The sequence below is a fragment of the Drosophila mojavensis genome, unplaced genomic scaffold (genome assembly GCF_018153725.1).
Source record: "Drosophila mojavensis isolate 15081-1352.22 unplaced genomic scaffold, ASM1815372v1 contig_19, whole genome shotgun sequence".
Taxonomy (NCBI): Eukaryota; Metazoa; Arthropoda; class Insecta; order Diptera; family Drosophilidae; genus Drosophila; species Drosophila mojavensis.
In genome coordinates this window covers 3,658,599-3,684,544 of record NW_025318726.1, presented here as the reverse complement: position 1 = coordinate 3,684,544, position 25,946 = coordinate 3,658,599, and the positions used below count along the sequence as shown (strand labels likewise).

General features: G+C 36.1%; 2 protein-coding genes across 3 annotated transcripts; both read left to right on the top strand.

Annotated features, from left to right (window-relative positions):
• Positions 1-2,162: 2,162 nt before the first annotated feature.
• On the top strand, positions 2,163-4,985 carry LOC6572165 (synaptic vesicle glycoprotein 2B). 2 transcript variants are annotated; one of them, XM_001998278.4, is made up of 10 exons: positions 2,163-2,503; positions 2,561-2,723; positions 2,787-2,965; positions 3,026-3,207; positions 3,264-3,448; positions 3,937-4,090; positions 4,153-4,267; positions 4,352-4,511; positions 4,656-4,783; positions 4,850-4,985. In XM_001998278.4, exons 1-10 carry the CDS (start codon positions 2,281-2,283, stop codon positions 4,903-4,905), a joined length of 1,545 nt encoding a protein of 514 aa, XP_001998314.1. In that variant the 5' UTR covers positions 2,163-2,280; the 3' UTR covers positions 4,906-4,985. The 2 variants fall into 2 exon arrangements, with proteins under 2 accessions (XP_001998314.1, XP_032583915.1); XM_032728024.2 differs by lacking the exons at positions 4,352-4,511; positions 4,656-4,783; positions 4,850-4,985 and having other exon boundaries at positions 2,165-2,503; positions 3,937-4,094; positions 4,153-4,261.
• A 3,294-nt stretch (positions 4,986-8,279) lies between these two features.
• Positions 8,280-25,800, top strand: LOC6572166 (tachykinin-like peptides receptor 86C). The gene is made up of 8 exons (XM_001998279.4): positions 8,280-8,966; positions 21,521-21,666; positions 21,898-22,111; positions 22,215-22,349; positions 24,224-24,304; positions 24,368-24,715; positions 24,790-24,908; positions 24,986-25,800. Exons 1-8 carry the CDS (start codon positions 8,785-8,787, stop codon positions 25,351-25,353), a joined length of 1,593 nt encoding a protein of 530 aa, XP_001998315.1. The 5' UTR covers positions 8,280-8,784; the 3' UTR covers positions 25,354-25,800.
• The last annotated feature ends 146 nt before the right edge of the window (positions 25,801-25,946 follow it).

The following is a 25,946-nucleotide window of genomic DNA, read 5'->3' as shown; positions in this document are numbered from 1 at the left end:
TGAACCAACTGCAAAAATACAAAAATGTAATATGATGAAAGCGTATTATTCTGACTTCAGTTCAATATATGCTTTATTTCCAAATTATTGCATGTTACATATATGTAACAGGCAGAAGGAGGCGTGGCAGACCCCACAAAGTATATATATTCTTTGTCAGGGCGACGCATGAGTCGATGTGGCCCTGTCCGTCTGTCTGTCTGTCCGCCTGTCCGTATGTTTGAACGCGTCGATTTCAGAAGATATAAGAGCTAGAGACTTGAATTTTGTTTTAAAATTACTATATATACAGTGCGAATGTCGAGTTTGCCTTTAAAATTCGATAAATCATCCCGTTATGTTTTTATACTCATTCACGAAAGTGAATTATTATACTCATTCACGAAAGTGAATTAGTATATTGGTTTTGTGCAATGTCCGTCTTGCTGTCCGTCCGTCTGTCCGTATGAACGCAATCTATTTCGGCGCTATTGAAGACTTGAAATTTGGAATACATACTCGTGTATATTTCTGATTTATAAATAAAATAAAATAATCACTCTGAACTTCTTTTCGGCACACGTACCTACACACGAACGTATTAGAACGCGATCTGAAAGATGTAGGAGATATAATTAAAAAACAAATTTTCGTAAGGTTTTTAATCGATAACGAAATATCGAGAGTAGTTATCGATTCTGTAACGTACTTTTAACAAAACTATTATACCCTGATTTCCATTGAAAATGGGTTCAACGTAGGGTTGTTGAAAATATATAAAAAAAATCAATATAGCGATATATTTTTCAACAAAAAATATATTTATATCGATATATTTTATTGCCCAAATATCGAATATTTTTTCATTATTTTTAATATACTAATTGCGTTGGTCACTCCTGTAATAAGTAAACCAAATGCGAATGTACGAAAATTGAATATGGTAAAAACTTATTATTTCGACTTGTGAAAACAAGGGATAACGCATTAAATATGGCGTCGCATATGAAAACAAGCACTATGCTTTTGAGTATGGAATAGTGGAGTTAAGCGGCCTTTTTTATTTAAATAAAAAATACTTAATATTATATATTATCCGAGTTTTATGAGAAGGAAACTCATGCCTTGTGCCTACTTGAGCATGCAAAAACGCAGTGGAGGTTTGGATCGAAATCCTGCGATATTTTAGGCACTGTTGATGCAGTTGCATATACAGTCGGGTTGACCACTCAAGTCCAAAAAGCTATAGCTGATATATCTACGCCCACACGAGACTTGGCAAACTATTTCTGTTTTAAATTTAAAAACCTTAAACCAGTCGAGACTGCTCGACTCAAATATTTTCTGAACCCTTAGATGGACAGATATACCAATAATTCATAGTGATCGTAGAATTACCATCATCATCAGCGGTTGGACAGTGTAAATTGAATCAGCTTGTTGCTATGATCCAGAATATATATACCTTATGGGTTTTGCCATGCCTTCTTCGGCCTGTTACATACATTTTAGCAACACCATTATATATATTATAAGCATATTGTATATTCTTGAACAGCGTAATGTGGTAGTCCAATTTAACTTTCGATGAAAAACGACAGATCATTTGCTTGACGCAGTAGAAACCCCTACCTGGCGCAAGGCAAAATATTGGAGCGTGGAGTGAAAAGTCTGAGTGAAAGGCGCCCTGTATAAGGGGCGGCATTATTTAAGTCGTGCAGTAACTTAAAGTGAATTGAAGTGTGTCATTGTCCAGCTAAGCATTAAAGACTTAGAGAAAAAGACGGAAAGGAAATACTTAAAGGAAACAGTGTAAATTCGTAAAGGAAAGACGTAGAGGAAATACGTAGAGGGAATACGTAGGGGAAATACGTAAAGGAAATAGGAGAAATACTTAGAGGAAATACTTGGAAGAAATTTTTAGAGGAAATGCCTAAGTAATTATTTAGATGAACTATTTAGATGAATAACTTAGAGAATTACCTAGAGGACATAGTTAGAGACATACTTAGATACATTTGCGTAGTTTGTATGAAATCAAGAGGGGCATTGATCAAAACCAATATACTCATTTCACTTTCGTGAATGAGCATTAAAATACTGTCCGATCACAGTCAATATCGCAATAGGTTGAGTCTGATATTTTTTAAATGTAAAATTTGTTTTAATTATTTAGAAAAGTGATTATAGGCTTTCGAAATTTTTTTGATTATTTCATAAATCTAGAATGCCTAAAGTTTACTTTCAAAATTTCTCGAATTTTTAGTTGCACTCTATTTTATGATAGTAGTCGCGGTATAGATGGCCAAAGTAGTAGAAGCAGAGGAAACTGCAGATTTTGAGACTGCAATTTCAGCATGTGGCTTCGGTGTATTTAATGTTATAATTATTGTCTGCGCGCTCCCCTGCTTAACATCAATGGTATTCTCTGCCTCGGTGATATCTTATGTGATGCCAACGGCTGAGTGCGACCTGAACCTCAGCGTAATGGACATGGGAATATTGAATGCGATGACCTATTCAGGTAAATGATATCGAATAGATATTGAGACAAAGGACGACTTCTAACTGAGTTTTCTAGGCATGATTTTATCAGCCATACCGTGGGGCTTTGTATCGGACACACTCGGTCGTCGCCCGGTTCTAATCTATGGCGGTTTCATTGACGGTATCTTCGTCCTCTGCTCGGCCCTAAGTCAAAATTCAATCCAATTGATGATATTTAAATTCTTCGATGGACTAGCGTGGGTATCAAGCTAGTCTTATATGCTGTCCTTGGCCCAATTATATCTACTACCTTCCTGCAGTATCTGCGGCCCCTTTGCGGTTGTCATCAGCTATCTGGCCGAGTTCCATGGCCAGAAGCACAGGCACTATATAATGTTCCTTATCGGCTTATGTGTTTCCGTTGGAGCAATAACATTGCCATTACTGGCCTACTTAATACTGCCACGGCACATTTCTTTTAAATTGGGAGCCATGAAGTGTAAGTGGAATCCTCATACTTGCTGTTGGAGTTTCTTGTGCTCATAATTTTCCTTTTCAGTTCACACATGGCAGGTGTTTTTGGCTATTTTGGCTCTGCCAACTTTTTTAAGTGGACTTCTGCATATCTTTCTGCCGGAAAGTCCCAAGTTTCTTATGGCTCACGGCTACTACAGCAAAGCGTTAGAATGTTTTCAACGTATTTACGCAATGAACAAGCGCACAAGTCGCAAAGCATATCCGGTAAGTTATAGGGTCATCTGCAGTTGAATGATCTTATTCTAATATCGGCAATTCAGATCAAAAGTGTGAGTGATGTCAAGCCAGAGCAAATGGAAGAAAATCAGTTATCGGTGATGCAGAGGTGCCGCAAGGCTAAGTTTATATTTTGTGAAGGACTAAAGCAGCTGAAACCAATGTGCAAATGCCCTTATCTGGGAGTGTCTATTCACGTTTATCTGCTGCACTTTTGCCAAATTATGTGGTAAATATTACAAATAAATTTTTAACAGCTATTCTTTACTTCTGCGTATAATACATACAATTTACTTATTTAAAAACTTTTTTGAAATCTGATCAATATAATCCAATTCTATTATTATAATATTGTATTTGAGAGTTTATCTTCGTAGTTTAGCACGTTACACTAAGCAAGAACATGTAAATAATCGTAGGAAAAAAATATTAAAAAGAAAGAGATTTATCGAAAATACTTACTAAAATAATAATAATGATAACTATAAACAAAACTGGTTAGGGATATTTTGAATGAAACGTTTCCGCCTTAAGAAATTTGAATAAAATATTAATTAAGAATTAGATTTATATTGTAAGATACTAATTATTTATTATATTTCTCTAATCAATATTCCCTCGGTTATAACATAGGAACTATTAATTTTTATTATTTTGAAATTTTAAGCTTTCAAAGTTTTCATTTTAATCTCTGTCTCTACACACTGATACTTGCAGTGTAAACTCGATTCGTTTGTGGATGCCAAAAATCTTTGCCACGATGCACGCCTTTGAGGTGAGAGGAGATGCGGATCGGAGCATGTGCGCAGTCCTCAAGCACAATTCCGAAATGAACTTCACAAAGGAGCAGAAAAGTCAGGAATGTGACATAGTAGGTAGGCGATTTGTTGGCCCAAAATTTCAAGCATTAAAATAATGAACCTGCTCATACAGCATCAACAACCAGGATCCTACACTGACAATATTATAGTTTCAGCCATTGGTCTACTAGGATTTTTAATTGTTTTTCCCCTGCTGAGCTTTCAAGCATTCGCCAGCCACATGCTCAGTAAGTTTACCTCTATTTTAACAGTAACACTACCTCTATTTTAACATAGAGCGTACTGACTAGACAAAATTTTCTTTTTTTCAGAGATCAGTCTGTTTGTTGCAACAATCCTCGTCGGGGGTCTGTACTTTACCAACTCGAGTCTCTCGATGCTTCTTATCTCTGCATTCTATTTAATGGTCATGGGGATCTGTGCGTCCACTATTATGAGTATGACTGTGGTATATTTTCCTACTTTGGTAAGGTATGTATGTCGAACGGTCGAATCGAGTAGCAAAGAGTCGATTTTACCTCATTGCTTGTAAGGGAGATGTGATATTTATTTTTGCAGCTATTTTATCATTTAATCTATATACTACATTCACAATCTTTTTATTGCTCTTTGTAGAACAATAGTTCTATTATTAATTATGACATTCGGACGTTTGGGTTCGGTTACTGGTAATATATTATTACCATTATTTATCAAAATCAACTGTTGGGCACCTTTTGTTTGGCTTACTTTTCTAATGCTGCGTAAGTATAAATAAATATTTTCTTACACAAATCTGTTAATATTCTGTAATTTTGTATTTTTTTTAGTATCATTTGTAATGTCCTTGTTCCTGAAAGTTAATATTAAACAGGCACTTAACTGACAACAATGTTTTGATAAAATTTAGTAATAATTTATAATCCTAGAAATTCTATTGTCAAATATAGAAGATATAACAAATTGCATCTCGCATTATTCTTTTTCACTTCGCTACAAAAGCCAAATACCCTTTGGGAGAACAGATTGTTGTATTTATATTTTGTATCATTATTTATACATGTTTTAATTAATCAAGTCAGGCGAGTGTACTTTGTCATGATGACAAAGTGAATGCTGCACCTGGTCCTCGATGCCCCACTCAAAGTCTGGCCCCAAACAGCTGTCACATGCTAATTATATTTGTAATAGTTCACAAATTGGATTTGAGTATATAGACTTTTTTCTGTGATGGGTTTTTCAACATTTAATAAACTGAAAAAGAGGCAGCTCCGAAATGATCCATTAATGAATATATGATGTACCAGTTCTACAAATACTCGTAGATAATTTGTTTAGTCCTGTATTATCCGGTCGGCTGCACTCTACTGAAACTCTTTTAATTATTTTCATTTGACTGCAATTAATAAGCACATGCAAAAATGATTGCGCTTGAGTAAATTTTAATGTACAATAGAAAAAAGTGATAGGAGAGGAAAGGCTCGTGTCTTGAGCGGAGTGAGTAAAATCAATAGAGACTTTTGCTCAGGGTTATTAAATGAAAATGTATTCTTAAGTTAAACTTATTTTAAACAATCTTTAAATTCATCCAAGGTTTATAACTAAGAGGAAGATGAGGACAAAAAAAAAAAACTATACCCATTTCTGTTGTTGAAGTGGTCATATTTTCTTTACTCTTCAAATTTTCTGTTCAGCAAAAGATGAAAAGTGTTGAAAGAGCGCTTAGCAATCAGCTCCATTCCAACCATTTCACATTAAAGCTATTTCTCAGTCATCAAAGCAAAGTCAATGGTAATTGACACATGTTTCCTTGTAAAAATCATCAATTGGAAGTGTTCTTTGCCGTTCCATTCGCTTAGTTGGTATCGAAATTAATAGTTTAGGATTTCCATTCAAACAAATAGATTGTCCATCTAAAGGCATTTGACAATTGAGCATTTCAGAATTTAATGTAGTTTGCTTAATATGTAAAAGTATTTGGGTCTTATATATTTATTTAACAAGTTTTTATCCAATCAATTGAAATAAGAATAGAAAGATACAACGATTTTTGGACATTCCTACTAATTTTGTTTATTTATTTCGTTCAAAGTTATTATATATATTATTTATTTATTTTAAAGTCGCATCTTATTTGCTATACGTATCTCAGAAGCCCCCTAAAATATTTCGTTCCCTGCTTTCAGCATAGATATAAAACGTTTTAAATTTCTTTTCATTTCATATAATCTTTTGTTTCCTTTTTGGATTGAACTCAAAATTGAAATCATATGCCAAAAAGTTTCATATGAATTTATAATTTGTTGGGGGAAAAAAAAGAAACTGATTCGGAAAGGCATAAAACTACGAATAGTTATAATAATGTATCATATTTTTTATAGTTCCTTTTTGGATTGAACTCAAAATTAAAATCATATGCCAAAAAGTTTCATATGAATTTATGAATTGTTGGGAAAAAAAAAGAAACTGATTCCGAAAAGCATAAAACTACGAATAGTTATAATAATGTATCATATTTTTTATAGTTCACCCATTGTATTTAATCCTTGTACTTATAATGCATATTTAATATGTTTGTTAACATAAAAGAATGGAAAGTATGATTTATTATACTGCCAAATATCTGATTAGTAAATGTGTAACGTATAGTATAGGTGTGTGTGTGTGTCAGCTGTAACATTAACACCACAACAGCCAATGCGCATAAATTTTACATAATAAACATGTTGGAAACATCATGAATATAAACAAGAGAGCAAATGTGCAAATGTGATGGTTGCGAGTGTGTGTGTGTGTGTGTGTGTGTGTGTGTGTGTGGGCGTATCATAGGCCGCACACAGTAAATGTATGTCATAAACTAAGCGCAAAAACAGGAGTGCATATGTCTGCGTATAAAAAAGCTAGTTCAATTCGCACACACGTGAGTGCGTGTGTATGCGTCAATGTGTCTGTATGGAAGATGCATAAATGTCGAAATGGGCAGTCGTAATCTGAAATGCGCTAATACATGGACACACTCACTTGCAGAAAGAGACACAAACACATAAACCGCTAGGCGTACAGGCGAACTGTGAAGTAGACTCTCAAGCATTTGCAGACTTCAGCCAACATAAATACAAAGGCCAGGGAAAGCCACAATCAAACAAGACACTTGTACATCCCACACATTGGCGCTAGAGCACGGTCCACTGTCCTTGTCCATGTCCTCTATAATGATTTACAGGTCATTCATCATATCCACACGTAGATGAGAAAATTATTTGCCGCAGCCGCAGCCTAAACAACGCCAAAGCCGATGGCAATAAGTGTAAACACCAATAGCAACAACAGCAACAATGATGCTAGCAAATTAGAGAGCATCGGCTCGCGCACTCTCTCTCTTTCCTTTCACGCCTGCAATAAAATGTTGCCAAATCCTTAGCGTCATGCTGCGAACTCCTTAGCAACATGCTGCCAACCATTTATTACTGGCGTCTCTCAACAGGTTGTGCTTTAATGTTGCAAACCATGTGCCTCTGATGTTGCGTTGCTCAGAACTACAACGCTTTGGCAATAGCGGCAGACATTTTGTAGTCGCAATGTGGAACGAAGCAGTCGTCGGCAACACTCTTAGCTCTAAAGGTCGCGCGCGAGCACGACATCCTGTAATTGTATTTAGCTGTGAAATTGTACTTAAGTGAATGTGCGTTGTTGTTGATGTACCTCGAGTTGACAGTGAACGAAACAAAAGATTTAAGCAACAAAATAATAGTAAAGTCATGTAAATGCTGAAAATAAATTAATTAAATGGATTTAGTGTAGTTTTAAATATATGTTGAGCGCTTGAAAATGTACCGTTAAATAAATAAATAAAAATATAAGAAAAATATATTAAAAAGCTAAAGTATAATTATTCAACTGCAAGTCTACAATTATCATTGTTTTTATAGTTATTTAAAATATTAGATAATATTTAATATTTAATTAGAAAACAAGTGTTATCAAATAACTAAATTAAATAAATTACTTGTGAGTAAACAAGTGTCAATAAGTGTGGAAAAAATATAATCCTAAAATATTTATAAAAAATTGCTTAATAATATTATTATGAATATCATAAAACAGTCGTTGTTAAGTATTACCTTAAATAGATTACCTGCTGTTTTCAAAATGATAAGTTAATAAACTTTTTAAATGTCAAATATTACTTTGTGTGCTTAGTTTAAAGAAATTAAATTTTTGCCGCTCTATTGCAATTTAATTGTGTGCTATAATTTAATAAAAAGCAGAATTAAAATAATAATATATTTTAAACAAAAAGGTTAAAAAAAAGACATTAATAAAAAAAGTAGCGACGGCTGTGTATACGATATACTTAAAAATTAATTAAATTCAAGAAAAGTGTCAGCAAGTGCAATGCGTCAGAGCGACCCCGATATTTTTTCGGCTAATACTACGAAAATAGTTATTTGCCACGCCCAGGTAGTGGGAAGGCTTAAGTATTCATAAAAGCCGATTAATCTTTCGCCAAAGGACTTCCAACGTAAAACACAGAAGTTGAGCATAGAACGGATAATTAAGCCCCGCAAAAGTGACATTTACAGCTCCTGCTTCAACTTTTAGAACTCCTCCCGCTGCTGCTGCTGCTGTAGTTACCTAAGCCCTCTTACCTACGCGACCAGCTATATAGCGCTCTTTGGAAGTGCAGTGAAATAAATTGACGCAACCAACGATTAACGGCTCCCCCTCTTTGCACGTCACTCTCTCCCCTGGTACACAAAAGATAATGTCGGAAATTGTGGATACTGAACTGCTGGTGAACTGCACAATTCTCGCCGTGCGTCGCTTCGAGCTGAACAGCATTGTGAACACAACGCTGTTGAATAGCCTCAACCGTACCGAGGTGGTCAGCCTTCTATCCGGCATCATCGAGAACCGAGATAATCTCGGTAGCATCAATGAGGCAAAGTAAGTTGTCTATGGGGAGGGTCGTACCCAAGGCACAGTCAGACAGACATGAAGTCTTAATTTACCTTCCAAATTTAGTTCCCATCTTGATAAATGTTAATTTAAATGACTTAATTTCAAACTATGTTCAGTTTGATTTATTATGTTATATACATATATATATATATATTTATTTGTTTACTCCGACTAGAAGCGAAACTGCAATTTAAATTGATTTTTATGCGATCTGAGCTAGGTCGCTAAATCCGGACTAATCGCTTTGTGAGCCTTTACCATTAGTATAAATTGTTTAATTTAGTAATTGGGTATTACGAACAGCAAAATAATTTAAAATATTAATCTAAACGATAATAAAGGAGCTTTTGGTCGAAGTGCTCCCTGATGTCGTGTGGAAAAACAGTTTTGTCATTAAAGCTGTAGAGTTTATTTGGGTAATACATACTTATATACTAATGTAAATCAATAGAGGATGCCTACATGACAGTCTTTAAAATGTAGAAAATACAGGTTTTCCCGATTGGCCACGTCCCTAATGGGCGTAGATGTATCTGTGTGCATATGTGCCAAATTTCAAGTGTCTAGCTTAAATTGCGGCATTCATATGGACAGACGGAATAACGGACAGACGAACATTTCACAAAATCAACATTTCATTCGTGAATGACAGCTTACAATAAGATATTCTATAATACAAACAAAAATATAATAAAGTATATATATAAGTAAACAACTAAATAATGACAACACAAAAAAGCACAATACAATTCAATGAACGAATTAAGGCAGCCGCCGACAATACAAAAATCTATTGAAGCATATAGCGTTGAAAGCGGGCACTAACCAGATATTAAAGGCACAGTCATCCCACACTGTCATGGGCAGCATTATTGAAATGAATTTTTGATGAATATTCTATATGTAATTGGGACACCTGTTAACCGAATACTTTTTTGGGGCACAGGGACTAGCGCATATATAAGGCGGAAATAAGTAATAATTGGTTTCTGATGAATTTAATGCATATTTATTACAACTGATTAAATAAAAACTGCCAGCAACCACACAGTGTCAAATGAAGCTAAAACCATTTTTGTTTTGATTTTCATTGAGCTACCCACAAACTATTAATATTAATTAGTTGAATATAAATAATTGATGAATACCAGCACTATACGGAAAACAAAGCATATTTTTCGTGAATATGTTTTGGCCGTTGCTCATCCGATACCACTTTACCTAGTGAAATATTTTATTAAATTGACTATGCTAAGATTAATATGACACATTAATTTGAATTCACTGATAAAAACCATTTAAAGCATAAAACCCATCAAAATTGCTGATCAAGTTAGCTTACAACAATAACAAACAATATAGGTATATATCGATGCTTGATTTTTTGGCTGAGCTGTATTACCTGTGGGATTTAATTGAGTATTCTCTTCAACTCATATTTCCAATTATTTCCAGTAGCTAACGAATTGGCCTTGAAAACATTCTATTTAATTATTTTTCTCAAATGCTGTTAGAAATGAACAATTGCTCACCAAAAGTGAACGATATCAAACATGTGCTGAAAAGTGCAAACAAAATGATATGAAGATTTATTGTTCTACGAAAAAAGGTAGTGCAAGTATAAGTAGTGAGTATTTCCCAACTCAAACTGAGAAAACTGCAAGAATAAATGTTGACAGAGGCAAGAGGGAACCTAGTAGACAAGACTCGACAAGTCTACAACTCGAAAACTGGGACCATTTTCACACCAATTCACGTCATAACATAACAGATTAAAGTTTAAGCTTTTGCACGTTTCCTACGAATAAATAAATCAAAGCTGTGCGTCTAAAAATATTATTTCAAAAACAAATTTGCATACATACGTCAGGGTTCGAGCTGTGTATGTCGGGTGTCTCCAATTTCTAGAAATTCTGAATGAATTGTCTATAGAATTAAGAGACAATTTATTGGCATTTTAAATTGATCTCGAACAACTGCATGGCTTGAAATACACTATATAGAGATGCATTTTATGAAAGTCTTTACCAAAGTAAATAATCTTAGATTGTATAATTGAGGAATAGGAATTATATGATTCGCACCATAGCTCAGTTCTAAATTAACTCAGTTGTTAGTATGTGATAACATATTTCCCTGATTAATAATTGTTTGTGAATTTCGGATATACAAGTAAGTTTAGGGTCTATGTAAGGTATATGCGTTAAAAGTTTCTAGAGAAGCTTAGTTGACCGTAAAAGAAGATGTCAAAAGTTGTTTAAGTAGAAATCAATGATTATATTCTCGATCCTCTGTTTAATTGTCATTAATACTAATAATAATAAACTATATTAAACAGACCATGTATTAAACAACTGATACATGTATTCGATATGGGCCTTAGTTTCGTTACCCTGAAGAAAATACTTTGTTTACTCAATTATCTGAATCATTCTGTTCTAATTATCAAGCAAATTGTTCCATTGCTAGACTGATGCAAATAAATTTAATTAGTACAGCGCTCACACATTAAATCTTTCAAATTGCTGCTATCCAAATAACTATTGAGACTTCATGTACTTTAGCAATTAAACCTTTCAATGGTTCAATACAAAAATCTCGGAGCACGTTTTGTAAAACTTTTTCCATTATGTCCATTTGTATGCTGAGGGCGAACAGCAACATTAACAATGTGTTCATTGAGCGTGCATGGCTAGCAGATACTCATTGTTTTTCACACGATATAAAATAAGAATCTGTTCAAGTTCAATTAAAAGTTTAACTTAAAAGTAAATTACTTGTTTTAAGGTTTTCTTTATCTATCTGTCGCATAGCATACATTCACAAGGAGTTGATACACTCTCGGGGCATTTGTATGTGCAGCGCATACAAATTAAAAAGCATTTATCAATGTAAAACAAGTGCGATAGTCCCAATAAGTTTAAATGCATGCAAATTCGAATGTAAGTCTAATAAAATCAGTTTCAGATGAGTTAAATGAAATCAACTTATAAATATTCATAGGGATAGCAATAGACGTTTTATTAGAAATATATTTTACACAGTAAAGGCTACACATATCTGTTGTATTTATTTCATTTTATTATATTAAAAAGCAAGTAAATATAGTTTAATTATATATATTATCTAAATTCCTGCTTAACTTAGTTAAACTATGTTAAAACAAAATGCGCTCCACAATAGAGGCTCAAGTAACATATAATTATATGTATGTATTGTCTTCATTACTGTTGGAATTCAATTTGTATAGTTAATAATTTCAGTCTGCCCATACTAAAATACCCTATTCCTTTATTTTTTTTTTTCAATGGGCTTACGGAAGGCTTGAACCCCCAGTTGTCAACAGGTACATTGTACCTTTATTACCTCGTTAGCTACCTATAATTAAGTAAAAGCTGAACAAAAACTAATTGGGGCTCGTGAAAGTATTTCTCTCCTTGCAGGAACTGAACTGAATAGAAGTTTATGTAACTAGCTGTAATGGGTATTATATAAACTTTTTCTACTGCAACTTTTCTAATTAGCTTGTAAGGCTGTAGCTCATAGATCTTGCAGTGATCACAACTTAATTAGAGTATATATATATATATTGTGACGTGATATTGTATAAGAGAGGGTGAGAGAGAAAGAGAGAGAGAGAGATAGAGCAATTGAGTATATATGTGTATAAATATGGACACTGAACATCATCCTTGCTCCGACATATATATGTACGTATATAGACATTAGGCAATTTATTTTTTGGTCATAAAATTAAGCCGTGTCAAACAAAAATGCTCGCATTTCAGAGTGACTATAAGCTGGGGATTTGCGTTATGCGGAAATTCGCAAATTGCTTTTCAGGTGACATACAACTGGAGAGAATTGTGCCACGAACAATAATTGAATTCACTACGAGCATCTTTCTAACTAATCCCACGCAGCACAAGTTTCACAAACAGAACATTTAACAACAACTAAAATATGTTTGGGGCAAAACTTTCACAGAAAAAAGATCTCGGAGGTTCTGGTCAGGAGTGGCCGACTGGGAGATACCCAGAGCCCCGGCCAATTCGCTTGTATCTAGAAAGACCACGCATTTACGTCAGGAAACAAATTTATATATAGCTGTCTGTGACATCTGCACCATCTACCATCCCGGACTCGCCCTTTGCGCTGAAATGACAAATTCATAACGAGCGCTTCAGCTAACTCGATTCAATGGCCGATTGCCATTTAAACAATTTTAAATGTTATGAAAAAGAGAAAAACTATAGATTAGTTTAAATTAACTTACATATATACCAATATCTCCAGTACTTATAGATAGAATGTATATGTAAACGTAACATTGATCCAGAATAGGTTTATATTATAATCTACACTCTACAATATGCATTATTCTCTTCATTCCCTTTTTCAATGGGCTCAATTTTGGGATTTATTTTGGCCATCTCTTTAGCTTGGCTGTGTGCATGCTAAGTTGGCGTTCTCTGTGTGGACTTTGCGGCTTTGTGAATGCGTATGGTTAGCGGCAAGCCTCAACCACCCCAGCGCGCGGTCAGCTGACCACCTGAACTGTGTCCGTAGTAAGCTCATTATGAGCCCTGTGGCATGAGGCTTAGACGTAATCAACGTGTCAACAAATGAAAGCATTTGCAACTTCAACGTGCCCCTGGAACGTGTCGAACATCAGCTGAGAGCACTTTTATAAGTGTATCGCTCTTTCCATATGTCGGCTTTAACTTTATGTGAGGCGTCTATGCGCACGTTGCGTATACGTATTTAATCTGGGCCCACTGCGCCACTAGGCATGCGAAATGAAAGTGCACATAATGCGCAAAGATTGTTGGATTTAAAGCAGCTTGAAGATATTTTGTTTTGGTATTTTTATGTTTATGACTTTTCATGCGCTTATTGATTTTGATGCGCAACGAATGACAAGGATCGGAATTTGGCCAATGCCATTCAGTGATGGACTTTGGTGCTCGACATTTGCTGTTTTTATGGCTGGGCCCCGAATCCAATCACAGTTTATGTGTGCACATAAAAATAATTTAGAGTGCTTCAAGCAGAACACACTGTTACCAGAAGCCAACGCTAACTGTTTGGCTTCGCTTCTGCACAATAACAAAATAGCAGAAGGACACAAAAGGATAACTCGTTCCGGTCAAATGCGTGCACTCGCGCCAAATGTTAGCCCAGCAAAAATGTCAGAATGTGCCGGACAAATACTCTTGCAATTATTCCACTTACTTATTCTGCTACCCACTTCAAGGCTGACAAAGCGCCTGCTTTCACCCTCTTCACTCGCTATTCACCCTCTTGGCTTCCAGCCAGAAATTTGCATATGACAAATTTTTCAATTACGTTTTTTCCCTGTATATTGTCCGAAACCCTTTTCCTGTTTTATGGGTGCTTTTCTGAATAACTGCTTTAATGAAATTTCTGTTGAAGTAGAGGTCAACACCTATGTATTACAATGATAAGTCAGCTGAGTCGAATACTTCCAGTAAATGCTCGACTTTTAAATACTCTCTGTAATGATAAAGACTCTATTATCTTATAAATCAAATACCCAGCTTATTACAGCTGATTAAAAAATTGTTTTTATTTCTTTAAGTTTGTTTTAATCAATTAAATTAAAATATTGCAAAGCATTGTCAGCACAGCTTAAATTCTGTTTATATAACAATTCAATTTTACTCTGCTCTATGAATAAAGATATATAAAAATATTTTATATATAATTTATTTGAATTTATCCGAAATAAATAAAATGTGTTTTATTCTCCTCTTATCTATAAAGTACGTTAACTCACCAGTGATCTCTCTGTATAGTGTCCACTCAATAAATAGTAGATTTCATGCATAAACACGAGGCCTGATTCAGTTTATGGCTTGCTCTGCACTAAATACCTAATTAAATTGAAAATGTCACAGGCTAGAAATGCATTAGTGACCATTTTATGGCAGCAATGTTCAACGCATTGTTCTGTGGCTACTCAACACTTTTAGCAGCACTGCGTGCTTCAAAGGAAAAAACCAAAACAATGAACTACACAAATCTCGGCCATAAATCCAAATTGAAATGGGGCAGATTTGCATTGTAAAATTGTGGGGGAAGTCTCTGGACGTGACCCAAAATTTGTGTAGATGCTGCAAGCAAACAAGCAAGCAAGCCTGAAAAATTACGCATATGTTCAAAAGCACATACCCTGTAATTACTGAAAATGTGAAAGTATTGTATATTGTCGTGATATGTAAACGATAGAAAAAACGATGCTGGATCCATATAATATAGAATATATAGGATGGATAGGAAAGTACAGTATAATGTAATATGTAAAAGACAGTCGTCATTGGTATCTGTGACTTCAAATGCTTTGAAATTGCGTGAAATTTGGTATATATATTATTATATACAATATTTCTCGTTTCTTGAAGACTATAAAATTAAAAATACCTATGAGTATGCATAATTTTATGACTTTTCCATCATTCCGTATTCTCTATACTCAATCAGATTTAGAGAATAGAGTTCTCGGTCTTGGCATCTATACGTCATTGCCTCTATGTCGAGTTACGACGAGTTCAGGGTAATTGCCTCCTGCATATTCCCCGACAAGAAAAGCCTATTTGCGTTTTGGCCTGCCTGAACTGTCGATAATAAAGGGACCAATGATGCGATCGAGTGGCCATGATTCTGACAAGGCGACTCGTCCTCAGTCATTTGTCAAGCATCGGTGGGCATGAAAGGATTGCCTTATCAGTAAGCGGATTTGGGCGTAATGTACTTTCAGAATTGATTGCTTTTCTAGCATAATATTTAAGCAAGCTGGCATTAAACTCTAATTTTATAGAGCTTATAAACTAAACAGTTCAGTTGATGTACTATGGGATCATTTTATATTTTATTTTATTATCTTTAAATATTGAAGAGGACTCAAATAAAGTCATAAGTTAGCTTAACTTTAAAGTAGCTCTATTTACGAGCAGCCTGCTCATAATGCCATTCCCTATGTGATTTCAGATTCTGTTGCCAAAGGCTATCTAGAGCTTTTATATAATTTTGTGCTGACTTTTTATCTATTTGACCACGTGACTCCCAACTTTTACATGCAGCATGAGTTGGCCACCTTACTTAGCGCGTGCTGCAACTTTTCCCGTTACCATTAGCAACTTTACCCTGGCGCGGACTTGACTTGCGGTTGCCAATGCAGTGGCCACGACAGCGACTGCAACTGCAACTGAGGTTGTGAATGCGACTGCGACAAAGGCACAAAACCGCAAAACCTCTCAATTTTGGCTGCCTGTTTGGCGCGCATGAAATATGAAATATGCCGTGTAATGTACCAGATGTAGACTGCAACAGAAGTTCATTTAAAATGCGGCTACAAATTACCAACAGCGAATTTTCAACTCTGAAATTCGCAATACATATACATACACATCTGGAAGCACAGAAACTATTCCCCAATATGTTACGGGCCCTGCCTCGCTCTCAGGTGGCCGACACTATGCAGGTGCTAATTTAATGCCGCTGGGAGGAAACTGTTTAATTGAATAATTTGCACCCTAATGGGGGTAATTTGCTGTTGGCAGCACCTGCGCCTGCCTTCCCTACAATTGTGTATAATATGCGTGGCACACGTCACCGCAAGTTGCACCATGATTGAAGTCAACTTCTGTTTTAACCGCAATTGGCTTCGAGCCCTTAAAGGTAGGCTATATTATTTCGAATGGCTGCTAATAACTGGTAAAGTGCTTGGTCATTTGGCTTTTGACTAACAACAGCGATCTGTAAACAACTTGTATGCATTTCAATTCAAATTTTCCTTGACAACCAGGACCGTTTAAGGGTTGCAGTTTCACATGCAAAGGACTAAAGTTGCGACATTTCTATTGATTTTTTGTATATCCATAATTAAATTGCTTTTAGCTGACAGTCTTTAAGCAAAATGAAAACAACAATCTGATCATCTTAAAAATTAAGTTTAAATAAATTGTACAAGACTTACGTTGAATTTATAGCACAGAATAAATCTATAATTACTTATTATTTTTATGTTTATTTTAATATTTAAAGTCCAATTTAAAGTCCCAAAGTTCAAGACCATCTTTTTATTGACTTTTTTATATACATATATCAATATATACATATATATAGATATATCTAAAGCAGCTTCTACGATTTAGCATATTTCCGCAAAAATATCTAAAGCAGAAGGATATGCTCCATTTACGCTTTTAGATCCACTTAAACCTGTATCTGACAAAAAAATTTATTCAGATTTAAGAAATGCAATTGCTTTGCAATCAGGGCAGACTCTTTTTGGTAACTTTCTGAAATGCCAAAAACATTTGAAAGCTTGACACTTGTATTCCATGATAGTTTATATACAGGATATTCGTGTTGCTTTTCTGGCGCCTTGGCTAAAATTTGCATAAGAAGCAAAATTGATTGCGTGCCAAGCCCTAAGAGAGGTCGATGCCAAATTTACTTCCGCCCAGACTTTTCCTCGTCGTCAACATTTCCTTTGCAAAATGCCGATAAATATTTTAATTTAAGCACACAAATAACACAATAATAACATAAACGCGGCGTCTTCATCAAGTTCCCCAGCAAAAGTAAAATGCCAGGCCAACGGAAATAATTAGTATACTTTTGCTTTAGCCTCGGCTTTCGGACAGCCACTCTTGCCAGGTTGTTACTATAATGACAGCAATTATATATTTTCGTGCCAAGGGATTATATGGAATGAAATTATAATAAAATTAAAATTAAGTTAATGGGGCCTGTACACAAAGCTAGATATGGTAATCAACAGCTGCGATTTCCCTTAAATTTGATCAGCAATTTAGATTGTGGCAAAAACCAAGAGGGAAATGTTTCACATTTACGAATTTAAAGTTATCTGTTTTGTTTTTGTGTTTGTTTTTCAATTATGAAAGTTGCAATAAACAACAATTACCATAATTACGTGCCGTTCGTGTTGGGCTTAGATATGGCAACAATGCGAATTCGTCCAATAGAAACACGATACGATGGAAGCTCAAACTGAAAGTTATGCAGATACTTTTATGCAAATTAAATTAATTTATTGTGGTAAGACACAATAAAATAAATTAAATCAAAGGCTTATATTTATGCGAACAAATTTTCATATAAAATAATAATAAAATTACTAGATATAGACAATTGAATTCTGTTAATTCCCAAAAGAGATTTAAACAGGCTTTGATGTGGAGGCATGGGGTGGAGCTTAGTAAATTGGTGGAAAATTTAAAAACTGTATATTTTGTCAAAAGGCTTTTTAAATGGTTTCATGCTTGTGGCCTAGGAGGTTAACTTGTTTATTTGATTACTAAAAACCCGTTTATTCTGAATCTGAGAATTAAGTCGCAAGCAGTTGGCGCATAAATAAAACCTTGACAAATTGATATGAATAAATGTCCAATAAAACTAATGGTTATTTGTTAATGGCAATAGGTGTGCAACAGGAGCGTATAATATGTGTATATATATAAATAAATAAAACCTTGACAAATTGATATGAATAAATGTCCAATAAAACTAATGGTTATTTGTTAATGGCAATAGGTGTGCAACAGGAGCGTATAATATGTGTATATATATAAATAGCTCGTGCTTTCTCGTGGCACGAGCCCAGCTCAATTTGTGGTCTTTTGTATTTGAATGCGGCAGAGATGTAGGCCACACAAATTGCATGCCACTCAAGAGCAGACAATAACGAAGCGCTTCCGTTTCCTTAGTACCATGCAGAACTTTTCCCAATGACAGCTAAACTAGTTAGGGTTTGAGCTGGGTTTGGACTGGACTCGGCTCAGATTAAAATATTGGCTGCTGCTCCAGTGTTAGCAAATGCCGCACAATGCAATTATGCAATGGAAAGCAGATATATCCATTGTACAATTCGCTCTCATATTCGCCCTGCACACAATTTCATGTGCTCTGCCAATGGCATATGAATCAAAACGGTATTTTAATTACGCTCTCTGACAAACTGACTGCGCCCGCAACTGATTGAAACGAATGCCACAGTTCATTTTGAGTGTGCTCATCAAGTTAGTTGAGCATTGGCTCAATTAGCCAATTTTTTGCAATTTGTTCTGCTCTCGAGCTGCTCAACAATCAATACGGAATATCAATGGAAACTCCTGACATATGCTCGACTGCAGAATACTCGCCTTGATCTACTAAATAGACCAACTCTGCAAATTCGCTAACAATAAGCAAATTTATTTTCTTTTTTTTGTCATTACCGACATTAGTTCTCATTTTCAGCTTATACTATGGCTTTCCCTTCCGATTACCGACGTTCAGAAATCGGCATATTCAATATCCCCTGAAAACGACTCTGGGCAGTCGCTGCGCAACATCATTGCTGGCTATTCACTTCGCCAATGAGCAGGAGAAGCAAACACAATCACGCTGACAGTGGCACTAAATATAATATTTATCCTAGTTATTCTGTCCTTGCTCAAGTCGGAGAGCTTCCTTCGAACTTACGCTGATTGCCTGGCATTGTTGCCATCGAGTCGAACGAAGACTTGCCCAGAGACCTCCTTTACGGTAATTAAATCGATATTGAGTTCGTCCCGGCTAATTGAGTTAATTATGAGCCTGTGCGCTTTGGTTAGCATATAATTATTTACTAAATTTGTATGTAATCCAAGTGAAAATGAATTAGTTAAACTAAGTTTCATTGAGTTTCTCGTAGTAAATATGTGACTATTTCTGTAGGTCTGTAAGTCGAGTAAATAAAATTTAAAGTAACTGAATTCAGATAATTCACATTTATTTAAGCTGTCATATAACACTGGCATTAAATTAAAGTATCGTATTTAGTGATTAGCATAATACTTAATGTTCATGCAAACTGAATAAATCCGAGCTCTGCTCATTGCAAGTAAATCAGAATCGGTGAATAAATAAGCTCCACTAAAATAAAATCCACTAAACCCATTTAGTAAATGAATTTAAATCAATTATGAAGTATTTAGACATAACAAATGCTCGAAAGTGAAAATAGAAAATGAAATGATTTTCCGTAATTATCGAGTGCAGCTGGGAATAGAAATCGAAAAATAGATTAACTGTGTGTATGGGTGTATGTGTATATGTGTGTATTCGATTGCAAATGCATACAGGCAAGCATTTCTACTATAGGAATTTTAATAAGAGGCATTCCTTTTATAAATTACATAGCCTTATACATATATTCATATTTATGTATGTAGTTTGCATATATGTATGTATATAAAAAAAAGTAATAAAACTGAATTTTTGCCAATGCAGTTAAAACTAAATTTTTAAACTGGAAAGGAATGAAAAATGCTTAAAGGCAATAATAAATTTAATTTTAGTTTATTTATGAACATCCAGTTACTTTCATAGCTATATTTGAATTTGCTTTTAAATTAGCTTGGCTTTGCGAAACGAGCTTAATTAATTATTATTTCATTACGCAGCATTAGCCAAATCAGTACCCAAGGCATCATAGAGTATTCAGTGTAAAATCAGTCCATCTCGTAGAGATCAAGCGATTACAATAGCTGCTCATTGAAGCGCCTGGCCTTGGCCTCTGTAGTCTGCAATGTTTGGCTAATTAATGGTTCTTGCTCTAGTACATTTGCCACTAATCAGGCTGCCTGGCTGATGGCAGAGCACAGAGCTATTAGTGAAAATTAAATGTTAGCTCAGTCTATCACTTAGCTGCTTACCTGCTAAATTCACTGGTCGCTAAGCGACTTATCTAGGATTGTTGCTCCTGTTGAGCGAATGCAGGTCAAACGAAATCACTTAAAACTACAGATTCAATTTGCAGCGTTATTGCGTTACTTTAGCATCATCAGCAGTGTCCTTTATCCAATTTGAGCTCAAATTTGAGCTTCATTGAGTTTTCATTGTTATTTTAGAGCTGCCTTCGAAAGACTGCGACAGGTGAAAAAATCTGACAGACAATCAAAGTTTATCTTGTGCGCACAGAAAGAAATTCAATTTAGTCTGGCAGTTGACAGGCATTTTGTATATTTATAAATAATATTTTTAAAGATGTTCGAACTTTTGTAAACAACTTTATTGACAATATTGAATAACGGATGAAGTATGCTGCATTATGAATAATATCTTTAATTGTTACATTGACATATGATTACATGACTGACTTATTGTGTCACACAGAGGACAATGGCTTAGGTAAGGCAGAGTCCTTTAGAGACGTGCACAAACATGTGCTGTTTGCTTGACTTTCAGGTTTATTGAACCAACTGTGGCGTATAATGATTTGTATTTTGATGAACACACAAACACACTCACACTCACGCAAGCACACATATACGTGGCACACTCATGTGTGCAAGCGGGTTCAAAGGATTTGTGCAAGCTCCTATTTGCAATTGTTGTGTACGTTGAGCAATAGTTTTTCATTTGTTTTCTTTCATTTTCATATGTAGAAAAGCATGTATGTGCATTAAACTTTTTTCCATCTCTCTCTCTCTCTATATACATATCTCTGTCTTACCATCGTTGTGCAGGGACTTTCTCACTGAATGTCTATTTCCATCGCCCACGCGCCCATATGAGCTGCCGTGGGAGCAGAAAACCATTTGGGCCATCGTATTTGGCCTGATGATGTTCGTGGCCATTGCGGGCAATGGCATTGTGCTGTGGATTGTTACAGGTAAGCTCTTAACGTGTTTGCAATTGTTTCAAATGCTCAACTCTGAGCGGCGCTTTAAGGCACATCCCGCTGGATGGCCCTGTGAACATATGGACTTAACTCGCGTATCAGAGTCACACAGCTTAGTTGTCATTGCCTTTGAGGAACGAGGCAGGCAATATCCGGCGGACTTGTCTTTTCTTCCCCGTCTTAGTGTTTGTGGTGATTTCTTTTTTCTGTCTCTGCCCGCAGGACATCGCAGCATGCGCACGGTCACAAATTACTTCCTGCTGAACCTGAGCATCGCTGACCTGCTAATGTCCTCATTGAATTGTGTCTTCAACTTTATATTTATGCTGAACTCGGATTGGCCATTTGGCTCGATTTATTGCACCATCAACAATTTTGTGGCCAACGTAACGGTTTCAACATCAGTGTTCACTCTGGTCGCCATCTCCTTCGACAGGTGAGTGCTAAGTGTTTGCCATAATCTTCATTGCGCCAATACCCGCATCCGAATCCGCAACCGCATTGGCATCCGTTTTTGCATCCGATTTGTATATTTGCAGATACATTGCCATAGTCCACCCCCTGAAACGGCGCACGTCGCGTCGCAAGGTGCGTTTTATTCTCGTCCTGATCTGGGCACTGAGTTGTGTGCTCTCCGCCCCCTGCCTGCTCTACTCCAGCATCATGACAAAGCAGTAAGTGAAGGCCTCCACGATTTACATACATACATACATATATACGTACATATATGACCTTGCCTTGGCTTTACAAAGTCAGCGCAGGGCCGGCAGGCTCAGCTGAATATTTTGTTTACTCTCCGGCAGTAATAAACATAAAGAACTTTTAAAGACGAAAGTTCAAGACACTTTTCGCGTAGATACTTCCACACACAAAACACCACCCGCAGCTCAATCGCCCGCTGTGGACTCTGAGCATATTTCCATCGATTCGCTGATACTCCAGGATGTTAGACTAGGCCTCTGCCACTCCCATTGTCATCGCCATTGCTGAGATATATTGCATTAGCTAACGTTATGAGCACCTGAAGCTCAACTAGGCTCCTCCTGACTCCACTTTCATTTGAATTTTACGCAAATTCGCACACTTCAATGAACCAAATGGCACGTTCACTTAATAGAATTGAAGCTTTTAGTCTTTTATGACTAACTGATTGACGGACTGATGGACTGACGGACTGACGCGTGCACTGATTGAATGAGTGGCACTGGCATACATTCTCGAGATAAAACGTTGCCTAGGGTAATAAACAAGCTAGCTTATAGAAGAATTTATAACATGTTGAGCTCTGAGTCTGCATAAGTATAAGTGGAATAAAAGGGATAATAAACTGACGAGAAATTTCGTTCATAAGGACACAATATTATTGGCTCTGGCAATTTTTCTAAAAAATTTAACGAATATTATGGGTATATATGTATATAGATATGTTAAGTTAAGCAATTGAAATGCGAAAAAAAATTGTATCCCTTGATAGCTCATGTAATTCCACTAAGCCTGCTTCTAGAAAGGTAATAGCAATAGAAAATATTAAAACATAGAAAATACAAATTCTTAAATAATAGCTTTGTTGTATTTTGAGAAGAATAAAAAAAGTAGAGAAGAATTGCAAGACTTTAAGTATATATGTATATTAAGCTGACGCGCACACTATCGGTAGATTTATAGAAAACCCAAAGCTGCAACAAAGAGAACCTAGAATAATTTAGTTAGACTTTGACATATCGGTTGAAATATCGAAAAGTCGAAAGAAATAGCAAAAAATAAATATAATCAATCCATCCCAAACGAATTGAAATGCATTCTTTCAAAGGCTCAGTCAAAAGGACTTCACACCGAATAGAGTTTTACTCCAATTTACACAGTTGCTAAATTGAAATCAATATGAAGAAATCAATAACCTATCAAATTCATTTACTATTAACAATTTATTTAAACATGAATGCGCTTGAGTGTATATAAGAGCTATTGAGATCCAGTTAAAATCGTTAAATTATTCTAATTTGAGGACATTTTTAACTAATTTATTGTAATGTAATGCACAATGAGGTCAATTAGTTCAAAATGCACAAATACAATCATAATCTATTGAGGTGCAAGTCTGGTCGTCAACTTGGCAATTTGAATGGTCGAGTTGGCCGAAAATTTGCTCAGTTAATCACCTGGCTGGCAGTTGCGTGTCTAACGAGCTCCTCAGACTGAGTGGATTGTTGGCAAATCTTCAATTTGCCAAATTAGATTTTTATGGAAAGGCAGCTTCGATGCAAAAGGCGACTTTAAGGTGTCGCCTTTCGTCTGGGCGGAAGGACCCTTCGCGCCTAACTTTTGGGCCGTGATAATTTCTCAGGGATCTTCGGGCTGGGTTCGCTTTCATAGTAATTAAATTATGTTGCAAAGTGTCTGGCGCCGCAGCAACCCAAGATACCGTTATGCACAATGTAAATTCCACTAGGGCGCGCAGGCCGAAAATTTCCTGTTAACCTTACCATTTAGAGCAATTAACATTAGCCGAGACAATGAACGGGTGATGATTTATAAAATTACTTGGCAGCTATTATAACGGAAAATCGCGTACAGTCTGCTTTATGATGTGGCCCGACGGACGCTACCCGACGTCGATGGCCGACTACGTGTAAGTGTATTGCAGTCCCTTTCAGCCTTATACAGCTAATTGTGAACACTCGTCAATTGGCAGCTATAACTTGACTCTGTTGGTGCTGACCTACGGCATACCGATGATCGTAATGCTCGTTTGCTACTCGCTAATGGGTCGCGTGCTGTGGGGCAGTCGTTCTATAGGCGAGAACACGGAGCGCCAGATCGAGTCGATGAAGTCGAAACGAAAGGTCGTTCGCATGTTCATAGCCATCGTCTCCATCTTCGCCATTTGCTGGCTGCCCTACCACATGTTCTTCATCTATGCCTACCACAACAACCAGGTGGCATCCACGAAGTACGTGCAGCACATGTATCTCGGCTTTTACTGGCTGGCCATGTCCAATGCCATGGTGAATCCGATCATCTACTACTGGATGAACAAGAGGTGAGTAGTTACCTTGAAAGCGATAAAAACAATTTTCAATTTTCATTTTTCACTTAATATATTTCGCGTTACAGATTTCGCATGTACTTCCAACGGATCATTTTCTGCTGCTGCATGGGCCTGACACGCTACAAGTTCGACTCGCCGAAGAGTAGGTTGGCGAACAAGAACAGCTCGAATCGAAACACTAGAGGTACGTACAATGGGACTCTGTAGGTAGCTCGGTATATATATATATATATATATATGTGTGTGTGTGTGTGTGTGTAGTGGAGACCAAAAGCCAGTGGAAGCGCAGCACAATGGAGACGCAGATCCAGCAGGTGCCCACCACATCGTCGCGGGAGAGGAAGGCGGCGGGGGCAGCGGTGAACCACATGGCCGTGGAGTGCGTCATCGAGAGGCCAATGGATGACAATAGCTCCCCCATTTGTCTATCTATAAACAACAGCGCGGGCGAGCGTCAGCGACTGCGAATTAAATACATTTCATGCGATGAGGACAACAATCCCATTGAGGAAGCATCCGAGAGCAGCAGCAACCACAGTCACGGTCACAGCCATAATCACAGTCGCAGTCACACTCACGCTCACAGATGCAGTCACAGACAAAAGACGACAGGAACTCAGGAGCTGTGATGGACAAGTTTCAAAGCGGTCTCGTCTTCTCCACGAGAGCCACTCAAAAGAGAACAAGTCTCACTGTAAATACGAATATTAGCGAGATTATATGAGTTTTTAGAGTCTAATGAAATACGCTCTGGTGTAGTCCACTTTGTACTTACTTGAAGCGTCATCGAAGAGCTGTAAGTTTTAAAAATCTATAAGTATACATTTATCGTATAAATGTCATTGTAAAACTTTACTTAATACAATTCAAGTTAAACGAAAAACTTTTAAGTGTGTATTGAAAGTTGTTAATTGTTAGTTTTGATAAGCTTTGAAATTGTTAATTTAGTTTTATTATGAATAGGCAAGTTTGAGCTTCCTACGTTAATGTTCGATATATGTATTTGTGTATATAGATATAAAGATAAATATGTATTTGTGTAAATTGTAAATAAATCGTAAAATTTGGTGAAATTTTAAAAGGTTGTCAAGCTAAAGTGCGCTATTGTAGCCAAATTGAGTCCACGGGAATAATACTGGAGTATTCTGGTTGCGTTTGAGCTATCGTGGGTTATTGGTTTATTTTTATAGTAATTAAAATTGGGTAAGTATGGCCCCTAAAC

Coding starts and splice junctions, on each gene's coding strand:
- LOC6572165 (XM_001998278.4), top strand. CDS start 2,281: ATGGCCAAAGTAGTAGAAGCAGAGGAAACTGCAGATTTTGAGACTGCA. Junction 2,724..2,786: donor AAATTCTTCGATGGACTAGC/GTGGGTATCAAG, acceptor ACCTTCCTGCAG/TATCTGCGGCCCCTTTGCGG. Junction 3,449..3,936: donor CACTTTTGCCAAATTATGTG/GTAAATATTACA, acceptor TGATACTTGCAG/TGTAAACTCGATTCGTTTGT.
- LOC6572166 (XM_001998279.4), top strand. CDS start 8,785: ATGTCGGAAATTGTGGATACTGAACTGCTGGTGAACTGCACAATTCTC. Junction 8,967..21,520: donor GGTAGCATCAATGAGGCAAA/GTAAGTTGTCTA, acceptor ATCGTTGTGCAG/GGACTTTCTCACTGAATGTC. Junction 22,350..24,223: donor TCCAGCATCATGACAAAGCA/GTAAGTGAAGGC, acceptor ATTACTTGGCAG/CTATTATAACGGAAAATCGC.